This window comes from Mesoplodon bidens (assembly GCF_964165515.1).
Source record: "Mesoplodon bidens genome assembly, chromosome: 7".
NCBI classification, from domain to species: domain Eukaryota; kingdom Metazoa; phylum Chordata; class Mammalia; order Artiodactyla; family Ziphiidae; genus Mesoplodon; species Mesoplodon bidens.
The window spans coordinates 64,537,153-64,557,601 of record NC_138164.1 but is presented as its reverse complement, the minus strand read 5'-3'; the positions used below and the strand labels follow the sequence as shown (position 1 = coordinate 64,557,601).

The 20,449-nt window shown below is 48.3% G+C and overlaps 1 protein-coding gene across 1 annotated transcript in view; it reads right to left on the bottom strand.

Moving 5' to 3' along the window:
- Window positions 1-20,449, bottom strand: part of USP35 (ubiquitin specific peptidase 35) — an 81,216-nt gene that overhangs the window by 58,454 nt on the left and 2,313 nt on the right. Inside the window, exons 2-7 of the mRNA XM_081241102.1 lie at window positions 15,513-16,195; window positions 14,152-14,284; window positions 12,440-12,569; window positions 11,912-12,013; window positions 10,325-10,483; window positions 5,724-5,917 (exon numbers count right to left, since the gene is read on the bottom strand). Of these exons, the coding sequence (XP_081097228.1) occupies window positions 5,724-5,917; window positions 10,325-10,483; window positions 11,912-12,013; window positions 12,440-12,569; window positions 14,152-14,284; window positions 15,513-16,185 (1,391 nt within the window). The 5' untranslated portion in view covers window positions 16,186-16,195. The remainder of the gene's footprint in view (window positions 1-5,723; window positions 5,918-10,324; window positions 10,484-11,911; window positions 12,014-12,439; window positions 12,570-14,151; window positions 14,285-15,512; window positions 16,196-20,449) is intronic.

Here is a 20,449-nt window from a genome sequence, read left to right as displayed (position 1 = left end):
TATACATTCTTCTCAAGTGCACATGGAACGTTCTCCAGGACTGAGCACACGCTGGGCCACAAAGCAAGCCGTGGTAAATTTAAGAAAATTCAAATCATATCAAGCATCTTTTCCAACCACAATGCTATGAGACTAGAAATAAACCACAAGAAAAAAACTGTAAAAAACACAAACACGTGGAAGCTAAACAATATGCTACTAAACAACCAATGGATCACTGAATTAATGAAAGAAATAAAAATATACGTGTTGACAAATGAAAAAACAAAATGATCCAAAATCTATGAGATGCAGCAAAAGCAGTTCTAAGAGGGAAGTTTAAAGCAATACAATCTCTCCTCAGGAAACAACAAAATCTCAAATAAACAACCTAAACTTACACCTAAAGCAACTAGAGAAAGAAGAACAAACAAAACCTATAGTAGAAGGAAAGAAATCATAAAGATCAGAGCAGAAATAAATGAAATAGAGACAAAACAACAGCAAAGGTAATGAAACTGAAACCTGGTGCTTTGAAAAGATAAACAAAATTGATAAACCTTTAGCCAGACTCATCAAGAAAAAAAGGGAGAGGACTCAATTCAATAAAGTTAGAATGAAAAAGGAGAAGTTACAACTGACACCACAGAAACACAAAGGATAAGAGACTACTACAAACAACTATATGCCAATAAAACGGACAACCTGGAAGAAATGGACAAATTCTTAGAAAGGTACAATCTCCCAAGACTGAACCAGGAAGAAAGAAAATATTAACAGACCACTCACAAGTACTGAAATTGAAACTGTGATTAAAAGACTCCCAACAGGGCTTCCCTGGTGGCGCAGTGGTTGGGAGTCCGCCTGCCGATGCAGGGGACACAGGTTTGTGCCCCGGTCCGGGAAGATCCCACATGCCACGGAGCGACTGGGCCCATGAGCCATGGCCGCTGAGCCTGCGCGTCCGGAGCCTGTGCTCCACAACGGGAGAGGCCACAACAGTGAGAGGCCCGCGTACCGCAAAAAAAAAAAAAAAAAAAAGACCGCCAACAAACAAAAGTCCAGGACCTGATGGCTTCACAGGTGAATTCTATCAAACATTTAGAGAAGAGCTAACACCTTTCCTTCTGAAACTTTTCCAAAAAATTGCAGAGGAAGGAAAACTCCCAAACTCATTCTATGAGGCCACCATCACCCTGATACCAAAACCAGACAAAAATACCACAAAAAAAGAAAATTATAGGCCAATATCACTGATGAACATAGACACAAAAATCCTCAACAGAACACTAGCAATCCAAATCAAACAATACATTAAAAGGATCATACACCATGATCAAGTGGGATTTATCCCAGGGATGCAAGGATTTTTCGATATCTGCACATCAATCAGTGTGATACACCACATTAACAAATTGAAGAATAAAAACCATATGATCATCTCAATAGATGAAGAAAAAGCTTCTGACAAAATTCAGCACCCATTTATGATAAAAGCTCTCCAAAAAGTGGGCATAGAGGGAACCTACCTCAACACAATAAAGGCCATATATGACAAACCTACAGCTAACATCATACTCAATGGTGAAAAGCTGAAAGCATTTCGTCTACGATCAGGAACAAGACAAGGATGTCCACTCTCACCACTTTTATTCAACACAGTTTTGGAAGTCCTAGCTACAGCAATCAGAGAAGAAAAAGAAATAAAAGGAATCCAAATTGAAAAAGAAGAAGTAAAACTATCACTGTCTGCAGATGACATGATACCATACATAGAAAATCCTAAAGATGCTACCAGAAAACTACTAAGCTCATCAATGAATTTGGTAAAGTTGCAGGTTACAAAATTAATATGCAGAAATCTGTTGCATTTCTATACACTAACAATGAAAGATCAGAAAGAAAAATTCAAGAAACAATCCCATTTACCATCGCATCAAAAAGAATAAAATACCTAGGAATAGACCTTTCCTCCTTATGTACGAATAGACCTACATAAGGAGACAAAAGACCTGTACTCCAAAAACTATAAGATACTGATGAAAGAACCTGAAGATGACACAAACAGATGGAAAGATATACCATGTTCTTGGATTGGAAGAATCAATATTGTCAAAATGACTACATTACCCAAGAAAATCTACAGATTCAATGTAGACTGAATCAATTAATTTGATCAATAAATTAATCCCTATCAAATTACCAATGGCATTTTTCACAGAACTAGAACAAAAAATCTTAAAATTTGTATGGAGACACAAAAGACCCAGAATAGGGCTTCCCTGGTGGTGCACTGGTTGAGAGTCCGCCTGCCGATGCAGGGGACACGGGTTCGTGCCCCGGACCGGGAAGATCCCACATGCTGCGGAGCAGCTGGGCCCGTGAGCCATGGCCACTGAGCCTGTGCATCCGGAGCCTGTGCTCTGCAACGGGAGAGGCCACAACAGTGAGAGGCCCGCGTACCGCAAAAAAAAAAAAAAAAAAAAAAAAAAAAAGACCCAGAATAGCCAAAGCAATCAGAAAAACAAAAAAGGAGCTGAAGGAATCAGGCTCCCTAACTTCAGACTATACTACAAAGCTATAGTCATCAAAACCGCATGGTACTGACACAAAAACAGACACATAGATTGAAAGCCCAGAAATGACACGCACCTATGGTCAATTAATGTGCTATAAAGGAGGAAAGACTATACAATGGTGGAAAGACAGTCTCTTCAACAAATGGTGCTGGGGGGACTTCCCTGGTGGCACAGTCATTAAGAACCCACCTGCCAATGCAGGGGACACGGGTTTGATCCCTGATCTGGGAAGATCCCACATGCCGCAGAGCAACTAAGCCCATGTGCCACAACTACTGAGCCTGCGCCCTGGAACCCACGAGCCACAACTACTGAGCCTGCCTGCTGCAACTACTGAAGCCCGTGTGCCTAGGGCCCATGCTCTGCAACAAGAGAAGCCACCTCAATAAGACGCCCACGCACCACAACAAAGAGTAGCCCCCGCTCACCACAACTAGAGAAAGCCCACGCACAGCAACAAAGACCCAATGCAGCCAAAAATAAAAAAATTAAAAAACCAAACAGTGCTGGGAAAACTGGACAGCTACATGTAAAAAAATGAAATTAGATCATTTTTTAACACCATACACAAAAATAAGCTCAAAATGGATTAAAGACATAAATGTGAGACTGGATTATAAAACTCTTAGAGGAGAAAACAGGCAGAACACTCTCTGACATAAATCACAGCAATATTTTTTTCGATCCACCTCCCAGGGTAATGGAAATAAAAACAAAAATAAACAAATGGGGCTTAATTAAATTCAAAAGCTTTCGCACAGCAAAGGAAACAATAAACAAAACAAAAAGACAACCCACAGATTGGGAGAAAATGTTTGCAAATCATGTGACTGACAAGGGATTAGTCTCCAAAATTTACAAACAGCTCATGCAGCTTAATATCATCAAAACAAACAACCCAATCCAAAAATAGGCATAAGACCTAAATAGACATTTCTCCAAAGAAGACATACAGATGGCCAAGAGGCACATGAAAAGATGTTCAACATCACTAATTATTAGAGAAATGCAAATCAAAACTACAATGAGATATCACGTCACACCAGTCAAAATGACTATCACCAAAAATCCACAAACAATAAATGCTGGAGAGGGTGCGGAGAGAAGAACAACCCTCCTACACTGTTGATGGGAATGTAAATTGGTACAGCTACTATGGAGAACAGTATGGAGGTTCCTTAAAAACTAAAAACAGAGCTACCATATGATCCTGTAATTGCACTTCTGGGTATATATCTGGAGAAAAACATGGTCATGGTCCGAAAGGATACATGCACCCCAATGTTCATTGCAACACTGTTTACAATAGCCAAGACATGGAACCAACCTAAACGTCCATCGACAGAGGAATGGATAAAGATGTGGCACATATATACAATGGAATATTAGCCATTAAAAAGAATGAAATAATGCCATTTGCAGCAGTAAGGATGGACTTAGATATGGTCATACTGAGTGAAGTAAGTCAGACAGAGAAAGACAAGTATCATATGATATCGCTTATATGTGGAATCTAAAAAGAAATGATACAAATCAACTTATTTACAAAATAGAAACAGACTCACAGACTCAGAGAAGGAACTTATGGTTACCGGGTGGAAAGGGTGGGGGGAACAGATAGTTAGGGAGTTTGGGATTGACATGTACACACTGCTACATTTAAAATGGATAACCAACAAGGACCTACTGTATAGCACAGGGAACTCTGCTCAGTATTCTGTAATAACCTAAACGGGAAAAAAATTTGAAAAAGAATAGATACATGTATATGTATAACTGAATCACTTTGCGGTACACCTGAAACTATCACAATATTGTTAACCAACTATATTCCAATATAAAATAAAAAGTTAAAAAAATTTGCAAATCACGTATGTGATACAGGATTAATATTCAGAATATAAAAAAGGACTCCTCAAACTCAACAACAAAAAACAAACAACCTGATTCAAAACTAGGTAATGGATTTAAATAGACCTTTTGCCAAAGAACACATACAAATGGCCAATAAGCACATGAAAAGATGCTCAACATCACTAATCATTAGGGAACTGCAAATTAAAAACTATAATGAGATACCACCTCACACCCATTAGGATGACTATTATCAAAAAAACAGAAAAGAAGTGTTGGGAGGATGTAGAGAAATCCCAACCCTTGTGCACTGTTGGTGGGAATGTAAAGTGGTGCTGCCAGTGTGGAAAACGATATGGAGGTTCCTCAAAAAAACTAAAGAACAGAACTACCATATCACCAAGCAATTCCACTTCTGGGTATGTAACCGAGAGAATCAGAAGCAGGGTCTCGAAGAGATATTTGTACTCCCATGTTCATAGTGGCATTATTCACAACAGCTAAAACATGGAAGCAACCCAGGTGTCTGTCACTCTACCAATGAACAGATTACCAAAATGTGGTTTATACACACAATGGAATATTATCCAGCCTTAAAAAAGGAAAGAAATTCTGCAATATGCTACAATATGGACGAACCCTGAGGACACTTGCTAAGTGAAATAAGCCAATCACAAAAAGACAAATACTGTATGATTTCACTTATATGAGGTACTTAGTAGAGACAAAATCATAGAGACAAAACATATAACAGTGGTAGCCAAAGGCTGTGGGGAGGGGAGAATGAGAATATGGGAAGTTAGTGTTTAATAGGCACAGAGTTTCAGATTTACAAAATGAAAAGTGTTATAGGGATGGATGGTGGTGATGGCTGCATAACAATGTGAATGTACTAAGCAAGCCATAAGTTGGATAGGTAGCCACTGATGATAAAGATTTTGTTTTAGTAAAAGGGGGCATCTAACGCCAGGGTGAGTGGAAGTCCTACTGTGGAAAACACTATCCACCTCCATGGACTCTAGCAGAAAAGTCAGTGATGTCGACCAACCCAGAGCAGACTCCCTTCCCACTGCAGCTGAGCCCCTGAATCTCCAACTCAAGTTCCCATCCAGTCTTGACCTACTGCCTTGGCAATGGCCTGGAGCCCTCTGGGAACTTTCACCTGCCCTTCACATACCCACAGACCTCAGGGAATCATGCCGATAACACAAAGCAGGACCCACCCTCTCCAACCCCTACCTCACCCCCACACACCAGGGAGCCCAGAGGAGAGAAGCAGGGGCAGACAGGGAATTCAAAGGCAGCACCTACTCGGAAGCCATGAACAAGGCCTGAAGGATGCTGTTCACATAGCACGTGTTGCCCAGATTGATTAAACCAATCTTGCCAGTGTCTGACTTGGCCATGAGCCGGGGGTAGAAGCCAGCCAGCTCACTCTTCTGCGAGGTCCAGGCATCCTGCCCCAGCAGCTGCTTGATTCGGTCCTCATTGGGAACATGGAGGTCCTGAGGGGGAAACAAGCCAGCAGGACAGTGGGCACCAGGTTTAGCTCTAAAAATATCACCTCCTCTGGGAAGCCTTCTTGGACTACAGCCTACTACACACCTGCACAAGCATATCACCCCAAACATGTCCTAGAGATGTGTGAGAACAGCCCCTTGTTTTCAAACACGTTCTAGGTTTTCATCTTGACGTGTGGGCCTTCTACATGATCTTTCATGCCACAGCTACCTTAAGAAAGGGGTAAAACCCCCACCGTGTAGATGAAAAAACTAAGACCCAGATAGAGAAAGAATTTTCTTAGAGGCAGTAAGTGAGGAATCTACTATATGTTACATGAGCCCAGGATGTGACCGACTGTAAGCAGTGACAACACTGGCCCACTGGCCCAATCCAGCAGTGTTGACATCTCAACCCTGGTCCTGACTCTTGTCTGGCTGTGGTCAGTGAGCCTCTCTGACTCAGTAAGTTAACCTCCCTGGACCTCAGTTTGCTCATCTGTCAAGTGAGGATACTCCTACCTTATAGCAGTTTGGCACTCTATACTTTCACGGTGCTTGCTCCTGTTTTCACCTCCTCTACTTTAAAGTTTGCGGAGTCAGCTTTTTCGAATTAGTAACCCCCTACCCCAACGCTGAACTTGATCCTACAGTCAGGACAGTGGGAGGATCCTGGGGGTCTGAGGCATGGGTCCTTGGTCACGGGCTCAGGGGTTAGCATGCTTTCCCAGTCGTTATCCTTTTTCACATTAAACAGCTGCACTGAAAAGAATATTACCAAGCACTGGTTCTAATAATGACATATTTTAAAGAAAAACACCTAAGCATAATGCAGTATTACTTAGTATATTTAAGCGATATTCATGACAGTTCCTCTAGCCCCGTTCTCGTTTCCAGATCCTGAGCACAGTTCCTAGATTTGTCTAAGGCCCCTGAGCTTCAGACCAGCTTACACTGAAAGCCCTTGTCGCTGCAGAAGGTCTGGCTCAAGCGGTGGTTTAACACGTCTGCTCACTTATTTCCCAGGATCGTTTATCAGATAATTTATCAGATTAGTCAGTCACCTCTCACAGATGATAAAAAATATAGTAGCTGTCTGAGGCAAGATAAGAAGATAAGGACTCAGTATCTTCTCTCTTAGTCCCTTCTTTTTTCTTCCTATTATCCCCTATCCAATCCCCACCCCACACACAACATGAACAAATAGGGACAAAAAGACAGAACCGGTATAAAATAGATAACTAATAAGAACCTGCTGTATATATAAAAAATAAAATTAAGAAAAAAAAGAATCAAAGCTAAAAAAAAATGACAGAACCAACACACCACCCCGCAACACAAGCACACAAGATGCAAAAATATGCACACTAGAAAAAAAAAATCAAATGCTTTTTCCCAAAGAAGGTAACTCTGTACTCTTAGGAGAATAAAGAGAATAAAACAAAAACTTTCAAATACCTTTCAAGCTCCTCATGTTACTGGAAGTCTACATACCATGTAGCTCCCTCAGCAAGGACCACAGCTCCCAGAGAAACTGCCATGACTTAGTACAACTGCCTAAGTAGGAGAACTTTCTAGAATTTATAAAGGTGACTATATAACACATATGAAAGAATTTTATAAACAGTAAAACTCCATGAATACTTTGCTGCCTTGCCTCTCAAAAGTGTCTTGAAGCAAGGGGTAGTCAAAGCCATAGGACAAATGTCACACATCTTCCTAGAGCTATATTCACTAATATTCAAGGAAGAAAAATGTTTAAATTAAAACAAGTGTTTATGATTATGAAGTATATACTTGAATCTTTGAGATAAAATGAGATTTTAGAGAAACTCTGAGCTTGTGTCAGGCTGCAGGAGGGTAAGTCCCCTCCTCTGAGGTCAAGTACTTCAGAAGAGACGTTTGAGAAGCCCGGATCTGCTGGACCCAGCAGTCACGCAGCCTGGTTTTCACCACCTTCCACTCTGCCTATCCTTCTGATCTTCCCTCCCCTCCACCACACTTTACCACTAAACAGTACTTGCACATTCCTGCTCCCACACCTTACCCACTGACCTGTCTGGGGGCCTCCTCCTGCTGGTCCCTATCCCTCAAGGTCTAACTCCTATATCCCCTCTCCAGAAGACTTTCCAGAATCTTCTCAAGTAGGGGTCCCACACTATCTATACCTGTCTTATAGAGCCTAACTCCCTACACCTAGTTGTATAAGTATCTGCAGACTCACCTTGCCTGCTGGATCAGACCACAGCCTCTAATGTGCAAAGCCTGGATCTCACTCAGTGTAGGTTTCCCCTGGTGCCCAGGGCAGGGCCATGCTCCCTCCTCTTTGTTCACATCTCCATGATACCACACTTCACACTACAGTCCTGTTCATTCACTCAGACATTTTTTAGACACAGAGATCAAAATGACATGGTCCCTGCCCATCAGAAGCTCACAGTAACAGTCACTTCCAACAGGTTTAAGTCCTGTCTTCTCCGCTCAACCACCTCCAGTGCCAGGGAGCTCATGATCTAGCAAGGCAGCTACTTCTATTGTTAGCTCTGTTTAAAAACAAACAAACAAACAAACAAAAAACCTCTTCCTCACATTAAGTTGGAAAAACTAACAAAATCCAAGTAAATGCCAGAGGTTTTGTTTGTTGTATCTACCACCTCTCACTTATGGTGGATTGTTCCCTTATGTGTTTTGTAATCTGGGGATTATAAACTCATCTTTAGTAGAATTCTATCTTTGTGGCTTGAAAGCAGTTTCATTTCTGTTTCTATTAGGCAATCCTTGGGTATTACAAGTTTATGACTACCTTCAATAAGCTTAGGGTGCTACAACACCAAAGAAGGTAAGAATTTGAACCCCTAAACCCACACGAGAGCAGTCCAATGATGACAATTTCTTTTTTAAAAATCCAGAGCCCAGACCAAGCCAGAGAACCTTCCTTGATGTCTACTTGGAACCATGTGTATTTTTTTCTAGAACGCCCTTTTGCTAATGGTAAAGCCTTTCTTGGGTCCTGATTTACATGGGCCTCTCAGTGCTGATTCCCTGCTGGGGGCAGACCCTAAGCCTCAACTCCTGTCCCCACCGGCTCAAGCCCCTTGGGGACTGAGGTTGGCCATCTCACCCACTGCCCCTCCCCACCCAGGGCAAAAGAGTATCACCTCTCATTTACCATTCTGGAATTTGGTTTTCTCTTCCTTTTTGGCCCCTGGGGATTCCCCCTTGCTCTCTTGCAAGCTCAGCTATGTACTTAAAAAGACATCTGTTACATTTTAACAAGCATTTCTAGGTGTTTTGTAATGGGACACTTCTCAGGTTACCTATCTGCTGTGTTACAGAAATGGAAGTCAGACCAGAGGTTCTAAAAGGGCCACCACTTACCTGGATGTCTTTCACCCACACTTGGACCTGCCTTCTGTATCAAGCAATGGGAAAGGGCTCAGCAACCCACAGCCCTGGCTGCATCTCCCACTACCTCCGTGACTGCATAAGACACTAAACCTCTCCAAGTCTCATTTTCCTCATCTTTGAAACTGAAATAACAATACTACCTGCCTCACAGGTTTCTAGTGAGCAACAGAAGACAAAACATATGGGAAGACACTGCCAAGTGTGACTCTAGCTACAAATGTTATTGTCCTAGCAACCCAGCAAGCCCAGTTCAGAAGCCCTTTCTTCCTTGCAGCCTCCTCCTCTAACTGGAGATCTTTCCCTCCTCTGCCGCCTCACCACTCTCAGGCCGACCCTCACAGGCATTCATAAGCTGCTTAGATCACAGTTACGGGTAAACACGTCAGTCACCCCTCTACGCTGTGAGCTCCTCAAAGGGAGGAGACATGGTCTGCCTCATGCCTGTGTCCCCAGTTCCTAGCCTGGGCCTGGCACAGAGTAGGGCATAAGTCTTGTGAACAAATGTAAACCATCTCTGTTCTGGAATGCTCAGTCTAAGAGGAGACAGACATACAGACAGTGACAATGTGTGACTAAGGGATACACTAGGGCTGTGGAAGCTCAGAGAGGCCATGACCCAGCTGAGGGGCACAGTGCGGGGGGTGGGGGGGGGTATAATTTAGAGTTATCAGGGAAGGCTTCCTGAGGGAGAAACACTTGAGCAGAGCCTTCAAGAAGAAGGCTTGGTAGAAATAAGAGCTATCCAGGCAGAACAAGACAGGAGTTTAAGTTAGAGAGATCGGCATATGCCAAGGCTCAGAACAATCGAGAGAGGAAGACCCATCTGGGGGAATGGCAGGTGTCTCAGTGTGCCTGAAGCACACGATGGGCTGGGAGAGGTAATGGGAGACAGCCAGGGACCAAAGGATAGAGGGCTGCCACTAACCTGTAGTGTGGCCTTGAGCAAAGCCCAAATCGGCACCCTCCTCAGAGTGGGGCGCAGGAGCAGTGGGGACTGTCACTCACCTTGATGGCCTCCATGACGGGTTCGTACAGATCCGGGAAGCCCGGGAACCTGAACACCATGCAGTGGACCAGCTCCGCCAGCTGCTCCAGGCAGCTGGTCCCCGAGTTGGAGTCCTCCTTGACCAGAGAGGCCACCATTGGGGGGATGTGAGGGAGGAGCTGTGAGAGCAGAGCAGGGTTAGTCAGCACCAGTTTACCCACCTGAGACATGGGACGGTGGTCAGTGCTGGAAGCACCCAGAGCTCCTTGAAGCAAGGAGGTTTGCCCACCTGACCACTGTGCCCCTTACCTGCATGGGGCTCTGAGCTCTGCAGGCAGGTGACTCTCTTTACAAGATACATGACCTTGGATACTCTTCCTCGGTCTCTTCATCTGTTTAATGGGACAAATAATTCCCTCCTCACAGCTAAGGGGAGGCCTGAGCCTGAGCCCCAGCTATTAAGTATCAGCCAACCAACCTGCCTGAAGAGCCTGAAGGTCTGAGTGACCAGGGCTATTCTGTCACCCAGGAGTGATGCCGGGGCCACAATGTGGTCAGCTGGTGGCAGCTCTGACAGAACGTGAGGAGCAGCAAACGTTTATATGTCAAGCACTCACAGTGACATGCGGCAATTACTATCCCCATCTTACAGAGAAGAAATTAAAGTTAGAGAGGTTATGTAATTTGCCAAGGATTTCACCATGGGTTCTGGGAGAAGCTGGTGTCTGAACCAGGTCTGTCTGAACTCAAAGTCCATTTCTTTCCTCTGTGCTACAGTGTTAACTATCAAACCCACAGGGGAGCTACACCATAGTGTCCCAGGGATGGAAGAGTCAGGCCACAGAAACTGGGAGCAGGGGAGCTTGGGAGAAGGATGAAAAGAAATAAATACCTATCAAGTCCCTAAAATATGGCAGGCTCTTGATACATGTCATCTCATCTAATCCTGTCCCACCCAACCCAGGCCCTGAGAGGTAAGTGCCTGGCCTGAGGTCACCCCATCTAGTAAATGACAGAGCTGGGACTCAACCCCACATAACCCCAATCCCTGGTTCTGTGCTTTTCTCACTGCACAAATCAGGAAGCATAAAGTTTCTGCAGTGACCAAGGACCATGAGAAGCAAGGAAGGACACTGGCTCAGGAGTCAGACCAACTCAGCTGGAATCTTCCTTGTACTGCTCACCAGCTGTTACCTGGGACATGCAACCTAATCTGCCTAAACTGCAGTTTCTTCAGCTGAAAAATGGGGAAAATGATAGAACCTCCCTTTGGGGCTACTCCGGGAGTAAAATGAATGAACATGTGGACTGTCTTTAGCACTGTACCTGCCACACAGCTGGCACCCAAGTAACACAGCTGCCATCATTCTAGGCCTGTCACTCTACTCGGGACCCATGCGGAGGTCACACCCATTCTTTGGCCTCAGTTTTCTATCTGTAAAATTGGGTCTCAAGTCTCCTCCAGTCCTAACATCCAGGACTTGGAGGTCTTGGGCTTCAAGCCCCAACCCCTTAAGCCCCAACAGAGACAGCATGTCTGGCCTCCAGCCAGACCTGTGGAGGATGCAGGACCGCCCATCTTCGGGGCAACACGCAGGGGCCCTTACCAGGTGGAAGGCCTCATGGGAGTGCTGGAAGGTCAGGAGCATATACTTGAGGACAGACAAGGCGGCTCCCCGGACAATGGGATACAGAAGCTTGGAGAAAACCTGGAAGAAAGCCTCTGGTCAGGAGTCCCCCAGGCCTGGGCCACCCAAGGCCAAGGGTAGCCATAGGCCTGAAAGGGGGCCAGAGATGCCGGAGTTAAAGCAGCAGACCCATGTGGGAGTAAGAACACAGAGGTGCTCAAAGACCTGGGTGGATGGATGGGTGGTGAGATGGACAGCAAAACAGTTAGATAGATATCTGATGGATGGATGGATGGACGTACCAAAAGTGACAGACACACACACTTGAATGAAGAGTCAGAAGAATGAATGGGGGAAACCTGGTGTCCAGCAAGAAGCAGTGAATTGTCCCAGGTCACAGCGAGCTTGGGTGGGAGCCCCGTGCTCTGCCTCCCAGACCTGCATTGCCCCTGGCAAGAGACTAGCAGGAAAGGCCAGAAGCCGGGGCTAGGACAGGGGCCCACCAACCTTCTCAATTTTGGCGAGTGACACCTCGATCAAGATGCTGAACTTCTTAACAGCGGCCAGGCCCTTCAGCAGTGCAATGATCCACTTGTCAATGTTCTTCCCCAGGGGCCAGGACACCCAGTCGATCATCCTGGTGAGGGGAGTGACAGTGATGCAAGGACCGGGGAGGCCCAAACACCTGGGAGGGGGCAGCCCAGGGACCAGCCATAATGACCTGAGATTCCCCCTACAGTGACTCACACTTACACAGGGCAGCTCTGGGATCCGTGGGATGAACAGGACACCTCTGGGAACTGCAAATATGCCCAGCACAGGCACCTGGCAGAGACTGGGGCTCCCAGCCCAGCAGAAGGGGAACCAGGCCCTCTCAGTACCCCAAACCTCACCCCATACACAGTGAGTTGCAGTGGCAGAACAGGGCTTTTGGCTGCCTCTGTCTGGACTGTGAGGCCCAACGGCAGGAGGAGTACTGCCCCCAGGCTGGAAGCTCTGGCTCCAGCAAACCCTTGCTTGTGACCTGGAGCAAGTCACTTACTCTCTCTAGCCTCAGTTTCTTCCTCTGTCAAATGGGGATAATACCTACCTCACAGGTTTGTTATATGAGTTAAAAGAGATAACAACAGCTAACAGCTAACATTTATGTCATATTCACTCTGTACCAGGCACTGCTCCATCTGCCTTACATGTATTAACCCTTCTGACTCCCTCAAAATAATGCCTGCATGCACTGAGCATGAAGCTGCCACACAGTAGGTGCTCAGAAAAACGTCACTAGTATAATTATTTTTATATTCAGTAGACTGGGATATAAAGAGAACAACAGAGAGCAAAGCAAATAGTAGTAATTACGGTAATAATAGCTACCATTACACTGTTCTACGCACTTTACACGTAATATCTCATTTTATCTAATTCAATCCTCACAACAAACCTGTAAGATGAGTTCAATTATACTACAAATTATGGATGAGGAAGCTGAGGCATAGAGGGGTTGAGCAACTTGCCCAGAGTCACACAGGCAAGAAGTGGGAGAGCCAGGATTTGAACTCACGCAGCTTATCTCTAGAGCCTACAGTCTTACCCACTGAAGACAAGGAATCCAGAAAGGCCCAATGGAGACAGTGGATCTGCACACAGGTATGGAAAGAATGGCAGGGGGGAGGGGGAATGCCAGGTGGATGGGGTCTGCAGAGCCAAAGGCCTGCAGGCAGGAGGGTAGGTGTCATATTCGGGGATCACTGGCCAGGCAGATGTGGCTAGATCACAGGTGGAATGATGTTCAAATGAGGTGGGGGATGTGCGAGAGCTCTGTGAGCTGAAAAGCACCCAAACTCTGTTTATCATACTTGCCAAACTCAGAAAGCACTTCATTAAGGTAATTTTACCTCCTATCATTGACCCTGTGGAAACCTGACAACTTCTTATACCACCTCTGCTATTACAGAGGGGAGAACGGAAGCTCAGAGAGTTCACTGACTTGTCCAGGGTCACAGAGTTGGTACCCAGCCTGAGAGCATCACTAGGGCAAGGCTCTCTGTGTCTTACACATCCAGCCTGGGGCCAGGCACAGGAAGGGCTCAAAGAAGGATGGATGAATGAACAAGCATGAGGGCCTGGGCCCTCTGCCACTATATCTAGCCCAGCAATCCCACCCAGTGGAAGGGGCTTCTGGGAGAGAGAGAGACCTGACCACCACTCGTCCCTCAGCCCACCTGCTGATGGCAGTCAGCATCTGGGAGTCGGTCACACTGTCATCATTGCTGAGGTTCCGGACGACACCATCCATGAGCTCCAATGGGAGGTGCTGGACCACACTGGCCAGGGCGCTAGATGGTGGCTCCTCCTCTGGAACAGGTGCCTGGGCTGAGCTTTGTGGGACAAGTGGACCCCACACCTCCCCTATCACCCCATGTCCTTCATGCTGCCAAGGAACTAGGGAGCCTCTGCAAAGAGCACATCATGGCCACCTCCTTGCCTCCTATAGCATCCCAGCCTCTGATCTCATCTTAGCTCATTCACTCAACAAACCTTCACTGGCACTGCTTCGGCCCTGTGCTGGGCAAAGAAAAAGCACTAACCCCCAGCTGTGCATGTATAGGCAAGGCCCTTAGATGGCGTAACACTGGAGCTGGCAAGAACAGGTAGGAGGGCTATGTGACTCGGCGGGAGGGAGGACATTCCAGGTGGAATCCAATAGAGATGAAAAAAATTTTTAGTCATCGGGCTTCCCTGGTGGCGCAGTGGTTGGGAGTCCGCCTGCCGATGCAGGGGACGCGGGTTCGTGCCCGGTCTGGGAAGATCCCACATGCCGCAGAGCGGCTGGGCCCGTGAGCCATGGCCGCTGAGCCTGCGCGTCCGGAGCCTGTGCTCCGCAACGGGAGAGGCCCCAACAGTGAGAGGCCCGCGTACCGCAAAAAAAAAAAAAAAAAAAAAAAAAATTTGTTATCAAAATTTGTTGTCCAGTTGTATAAAGACCTAGGTCCTTATACACCTGGCCTTGGTTCTTCCTCCTGCCAGGTACATTCCCTTCCTTTCCCCTGAACAGCCCTATAATCAGGGAAGGCACAGATTTTATTTCAGTCACTTAAACTACAGTCCAGTTTCCACAGTTGTCAACGGAGGGCCAAGATTTACAATTCAGTTGACACATATAGGTTCTATCACGTCTCCAGACCTTCCCCTCTGCCTGCCCTGAGTACCTTATCCCTGTTGCCTGGTGCTACCCAGCTCTCAAGGCCTGACTCAAAAGTCATCACATCACTTCTATGAAAGCCACCAGACCCAAAGGGCATGATGACCACCTCACATCCTGTTGTCTCAGCCCCCTGGTCCTCCTCCAGGCCCGACTGATCTGGGTCCCCTCCTCTCTGCATGCCCAGCAGGCACCACCGGATAGGAGCCCCCCACCCGGCAGGAGCTCAGGAGAGGCCTGCTAACTAAACGAAGTAACAGCACCCGCCCCCACACACATACACACCTGTGTACTAGCATGCACACGCCACACCACCAGGTGGGCACGCCACACAGGAGACTCCACACGCACGGGCCCCGCCCGCCCCGACCGCACACGTACCTGTGCAGGAGATGACGGCGAACAGCTCCTTGAGGCAGGGCAGGATGGCGGCGGGCTGCGCGCGCCACAGCTGCGCCAGGAGCCCGCTCACCTGCTGGGCCTGCTCCAGGAACTCCACGGCGCCCTCCTCGCCGTCGGCCGGGCAGCGGAAGCGGCCGAGGCAGCGCACAAGCTGCTGGCAGAAGAGCAGGCGGTGAGGGCCGTCGGGGACGCAGCGCGGGTGCCGCGCCAGCAGCCGCGCCACCTGCGCACAGGCCGCGGGCCCCGGGCGCTCACATACGGTGCGCAGCACCTCGCGCCGCAGCAGCGCGAACACCTCATCGGCCGAGGGCCCCTCGGGCAACAGCTGCAGGCCGAGCTGCACGCAGGCCAGCGCGCGGGCGCCCGGCGGCCCGGCGCCTCCCTGCAGCAGGCGCAGCACGCGGCGCGCGCTGAAAAATTCGGCGAAGACTTCTGGGTGGTGGCGGCCGGCCACGTGCAGCAGCTGGCAGCCCACGCGGCGGGGCAGCTCGTCGGCGCCGCTCACGTAGAGGCGCGTGCCCAGCGCCAGCAGCGCCAGGCACTGCTCCCGCTCCAGCGGCTGCCGCGCCGCCTCCAGCACGCGGCGCACCAGCCCTTGCTTCACGCTCGCGGGGTATGATGACGTCACCACCGCCTCCAAGATCTTGTCCATGGCGGCCACGCTGCAAGGGACAGGGAGCAGGGTCACACTCTGCCCGACAGGACCGATCCCCCACGTGGTCCCCTGCGTGCTGAGGCTTGGGGGCGAGCAGCTCAACCTCTCTGGGCCTCAGTTCCCCATGTGTGAAATGGGGCAAGGATACCTACCTCCCCGGGAGGTGACGTGATGAGGAGAAGCACAATGCCTGGCATATAATAAGCCCCAGTGGGTTGTAGTTATTGCTGATGAGCGCCTTTCATCTCACAAAGCCAACACCTGAGCCTTCCCCCTCCTCCACCCCTTTGCCCCTCTCTCCTCAGGCCTCCCTGGGGACCTCCGTGGGTTCTTGGCGAGGCAGGTAAGAGCTGGATCTAGAGGCTGCTGTCCACGGTCTTGGCCAAGCCATGTCCTGTGGGAAGATGAGCTGTGCACATACACAAATCACACCTCCAGAAAGGAAGGGCTGACAGGGCTTCCAGAGATCCCTGGTGCACTTTATTCTGCCCCCAATCAGCTTCTTGTTCTTTTTCAAATGACCTACCCTTTTCCTCTTTGTGTTCGTTGTGCCTTTTGCCTGAAACATCCTATCTCCCCAAACCTCCACCACTAACACACATTCATACAACCAGGCAAAGTACTTTCCTTTAAAGCCCACTTCAAACACCCAATCCTTAATGAGAACCTCCCTGGACTTCCAGGCATGAATTCATCCCTCATCTGGACTCCTACAGCCACCTGTGGCCTCTTCCTCTACTGCAGCTGGGATCACATAGTGCGGGGGTTGTACGGGTCCAAATCTCCTCCACTAAGGCAGATCATCTCATCTCTGTGCTCAACCCTGCACAGGCAGGTCCTGTCGCCTCCCAAGCCTCAGCCCACACCAGCCCCTCACTGTGGGCTCACTATGTCCTCCCTGCCCTGGGCTTTTGCACACGCTTTTCCCTCCCCTCCTTGCTTGGCTCACCCTGCAGAGCTCAGCTCAAACTTCTTCCACACAGGAGGCCTGTCTGACCTCTTTGTATGGGTCAAACGCCCCTGTTAACAATTTCAGAGCATCCTGTCCTCCTTTATAGCACTTATCATGATTACTTGATTGGGATCATCCTCCTCCACTATACTATATAGGTTCCTGAGGGCAGGAACCAAGTCAGGTTTTGTTCACCACAGTATCCCCAGGACCTCGCACAGTGCCTGGCACACAGTAGGCATTTGTTGAATAAGCAAATGCAGAGTGTGGTGTGAGTTACTGCTACCTTATTCCTCTGAGCCATAATATACTTCCCTCTGTCCTTCCACTCCATTTTAGCTGTTTTCTGGAAGACTTCATCCCAAGCTGACCCACTTTGATTCCTGATTCTCATGCTGGTTCCCACAGGTTCAGCTCCTAAAAGGCAGGACCACTTCTTTGCTTCTTTGTATAATCCCACACTAGGCAGGACCCAATATAAGGTTCAGTATACGCTAAGTGTTTAATTAAACTTATTATCTCAGTGAAAACTACTCTATTGTTAAGACCTGGAGTAGGTGTGAAGACAAGCCAGAAATTTCCTAGATGATGGGCCAGAAACTTTTATGCAAAACCACAGATACTGTGGGACCCCAAATATGTGCCAGGCCCTATGGAGATGCTCCCTTCTCTGCCCTAGCTCTCCACTGAGACCAAACCTCCATTACTGCGTGTGTTACAATGCAATGGGCACATTTGTTTCTCTCTCTCTCACCAGGCTGTGAGCTCCTTGGGGCAGGGACCAGGCTTATTTCTCAATGGCTGGCATTTCCCATGCCAGTCACTGCGGAGTAAGGTTAGACGGTGTAGCCAGGGCACAGATCAGTGGTTTCTGAATGCTGGCCTGGTTGCCTCAGAATCACCTGAGCACTTAGTACAAGTTCATATGCCCAGGGCCCACCCCAAGCTTGGAATGGTTAGACTCTATTCTTTGAGATTCAACTGGGATGCATTCTGCTTACCATCCAGCTTACTTATGCTCTCTGAGCCTCTATTTCCAACCCGCAGGGCTGATGTGAAGACAAATATAAAGGCTGGGCACAAGGAAGTGCTCAGAAAGTGTCAGTCCCCTTTGCTTTAGAAGCAAAGTCCTTGCTCTTAGGAGCTCCCAGTCAGTCCGGTGGTGGAGACAGACACATTGGTAAAGAGTGCCGAAACAAGGCATACTCCCAAAAGGTCTTTAAAAGTGTCTTTAAAAATGGGTCTGCCTTCAGCCCTGGTCCACTCTTTCCTGGGCAGTCCCTGCAGACCATCCTCCAAACCCCTACCCTGCCCTCCAGGCTAGTGGACTTAATATGCTTTCAACCCAGGATGCCAAGAAGCCCTGGTACTCAGGTGACCAAGGAGAAATCCTAATCGATGAGATATTGACAGCATGTGTGGAGGAAGAGGACCTGGGGGCAGGGAGAAATGGAGTTCTGGGGCTAAGGAAGGCTCTGGAAGTGGAAAGAAAATCAGACTAGGAATGAGCAGTCCTGCATTCTAGTGTGACCTGGAGTAAATCCCATTTAGTCCTGCAACTCATTGTGTGACCTTGAGCACATAATATCGTGAGCCTCTTTTCTGTAAAATGGGGATCAATGATATCAGGCTGAACCACAGCAAAGTGAGGGATCAGATGCTGGTAATTTCCTATCATTCTACCTGATACCTATCACATAAGGTAGCCTGTGCCTGGCAGCTGGGAGCTTGGTCAGTGGAGCCATTCTGTGAGGGCTCTGATCTCCGAGGCCAGCCCTGCAGCCTCTGTGCAGTCTGTGGCCTGAGCACTCCAGCAAGCCCTGCCTATCTGCCCCCACTCCCACACAAGCAGTTTGAGGTCAGCTGTCACCATGGTCACCAACAAACCCACTCAGTAATATCCTGGATGCATTCATGCAAAGGGGTTTTTAGAGGAGTGGACCTCACCTGACCCATCCCAGGTCACGGAAGGGAAGCAGAACAATGCCTGCTCTCCCCACGGCATGGATGGGGAAGCTGAGGATCAACAAGGGAGAAAGACACGGCCTTGGCAGGGTGGGACTAGAACCTGCACTCATCCTCTCTAGGGGAGGAAGAAGCAGACCCCCAGCGCTCCTCGGGGGAGGGTGGGTTACCCTTCCTTCTAGGCTCTGGATGAGGATATGGCCTGTCGACACTGGCTCTGACCCAAGAGACAGCTGCCCCAATGCCAAGTGCAGCAGCAAACAGCAGCCATGTCCTCCCTCCGAAGAGCCTGCGTTAAAGCAGGAGACTAAGGTTCTCTGCTTTCAGAATCACCAGGTGACCTTGGGTGAGTCCCTGCTGGGACTCCTCAGCCTTCTCATCTGGAAAATGGGGACCATTCTGAGCCTACCACTGATGAGGTTGAGACAAGGTATAAAAAAGATAAGGGCAGGGAGTTCCCTGGTGGTCTAGTGGTTAAGACTCGGGGCTTTCACTGCCATGGCCCAGGTTTAATCCCTGGTTGGGGAACTGAGATGCCTCAAGACACAAGGCAGCGGCCAAAAAAAAAAAAGAGATAAGGGCCGGATAATAGATCTGGCACTGAGAGGCAAAACCGACACTGTCAGGGAAGAAGACGAGGGGACACATACTCCTGATCCAGCTGATTCTACAAGGAATTTCATCCATTAGCCCTCGAAGCCAAGTCATCATTTCCACTCTCCCCTGAGCTCTAGCCCCACCCAAGATCAGCTCCTCTTTACCTCTGGCCTGGACTAGCGCAGAAGCCTCTTAACCAATCTCCTTTTTCCCCTCCTCAATCCATCCTCCACTAGAGACATGTGTCCTGCAGGAGTACAGAGTCTAGGCTTCAAATCTAGTCCAGCCACTACCCCCACTGTGGCCACAACCGTCGATGCTGATGTTTTTCCACCTCTCAGAGCTTCTGAACCCCAGAATGGGAGATGATCACCTGCCCACCCCTTAGCCTTTCCCAGCCAGTGCTGCGGCTCCTTCCCACACCCTTGGCTTATATCTCACTGCTGACATGACAGCCTGGGAGTCCCAGCAACACCCAGCCCGCTCCAGGACGCACAGTTAGCACACAAGAAAATCATGACCCCTCCCCTGGAAGGCTCAGATCCCTTTAACTGTCCCTCTCAAATGACCCTCCACCTTTCCACTGTATATTGACAGGTCTCTGTTCCTGCATAGTAGAGCCTGACTATATTCAATCTCCATCACCCATCACCCCCAAAGCAGTGTGTGTGTGTGTGTGTGTGTGTGTGTGCGCGTGTGTGCGTGTGCGTGCGCGTGCGCGCGCGCAGCTCCAATGTCCTGCCTCAC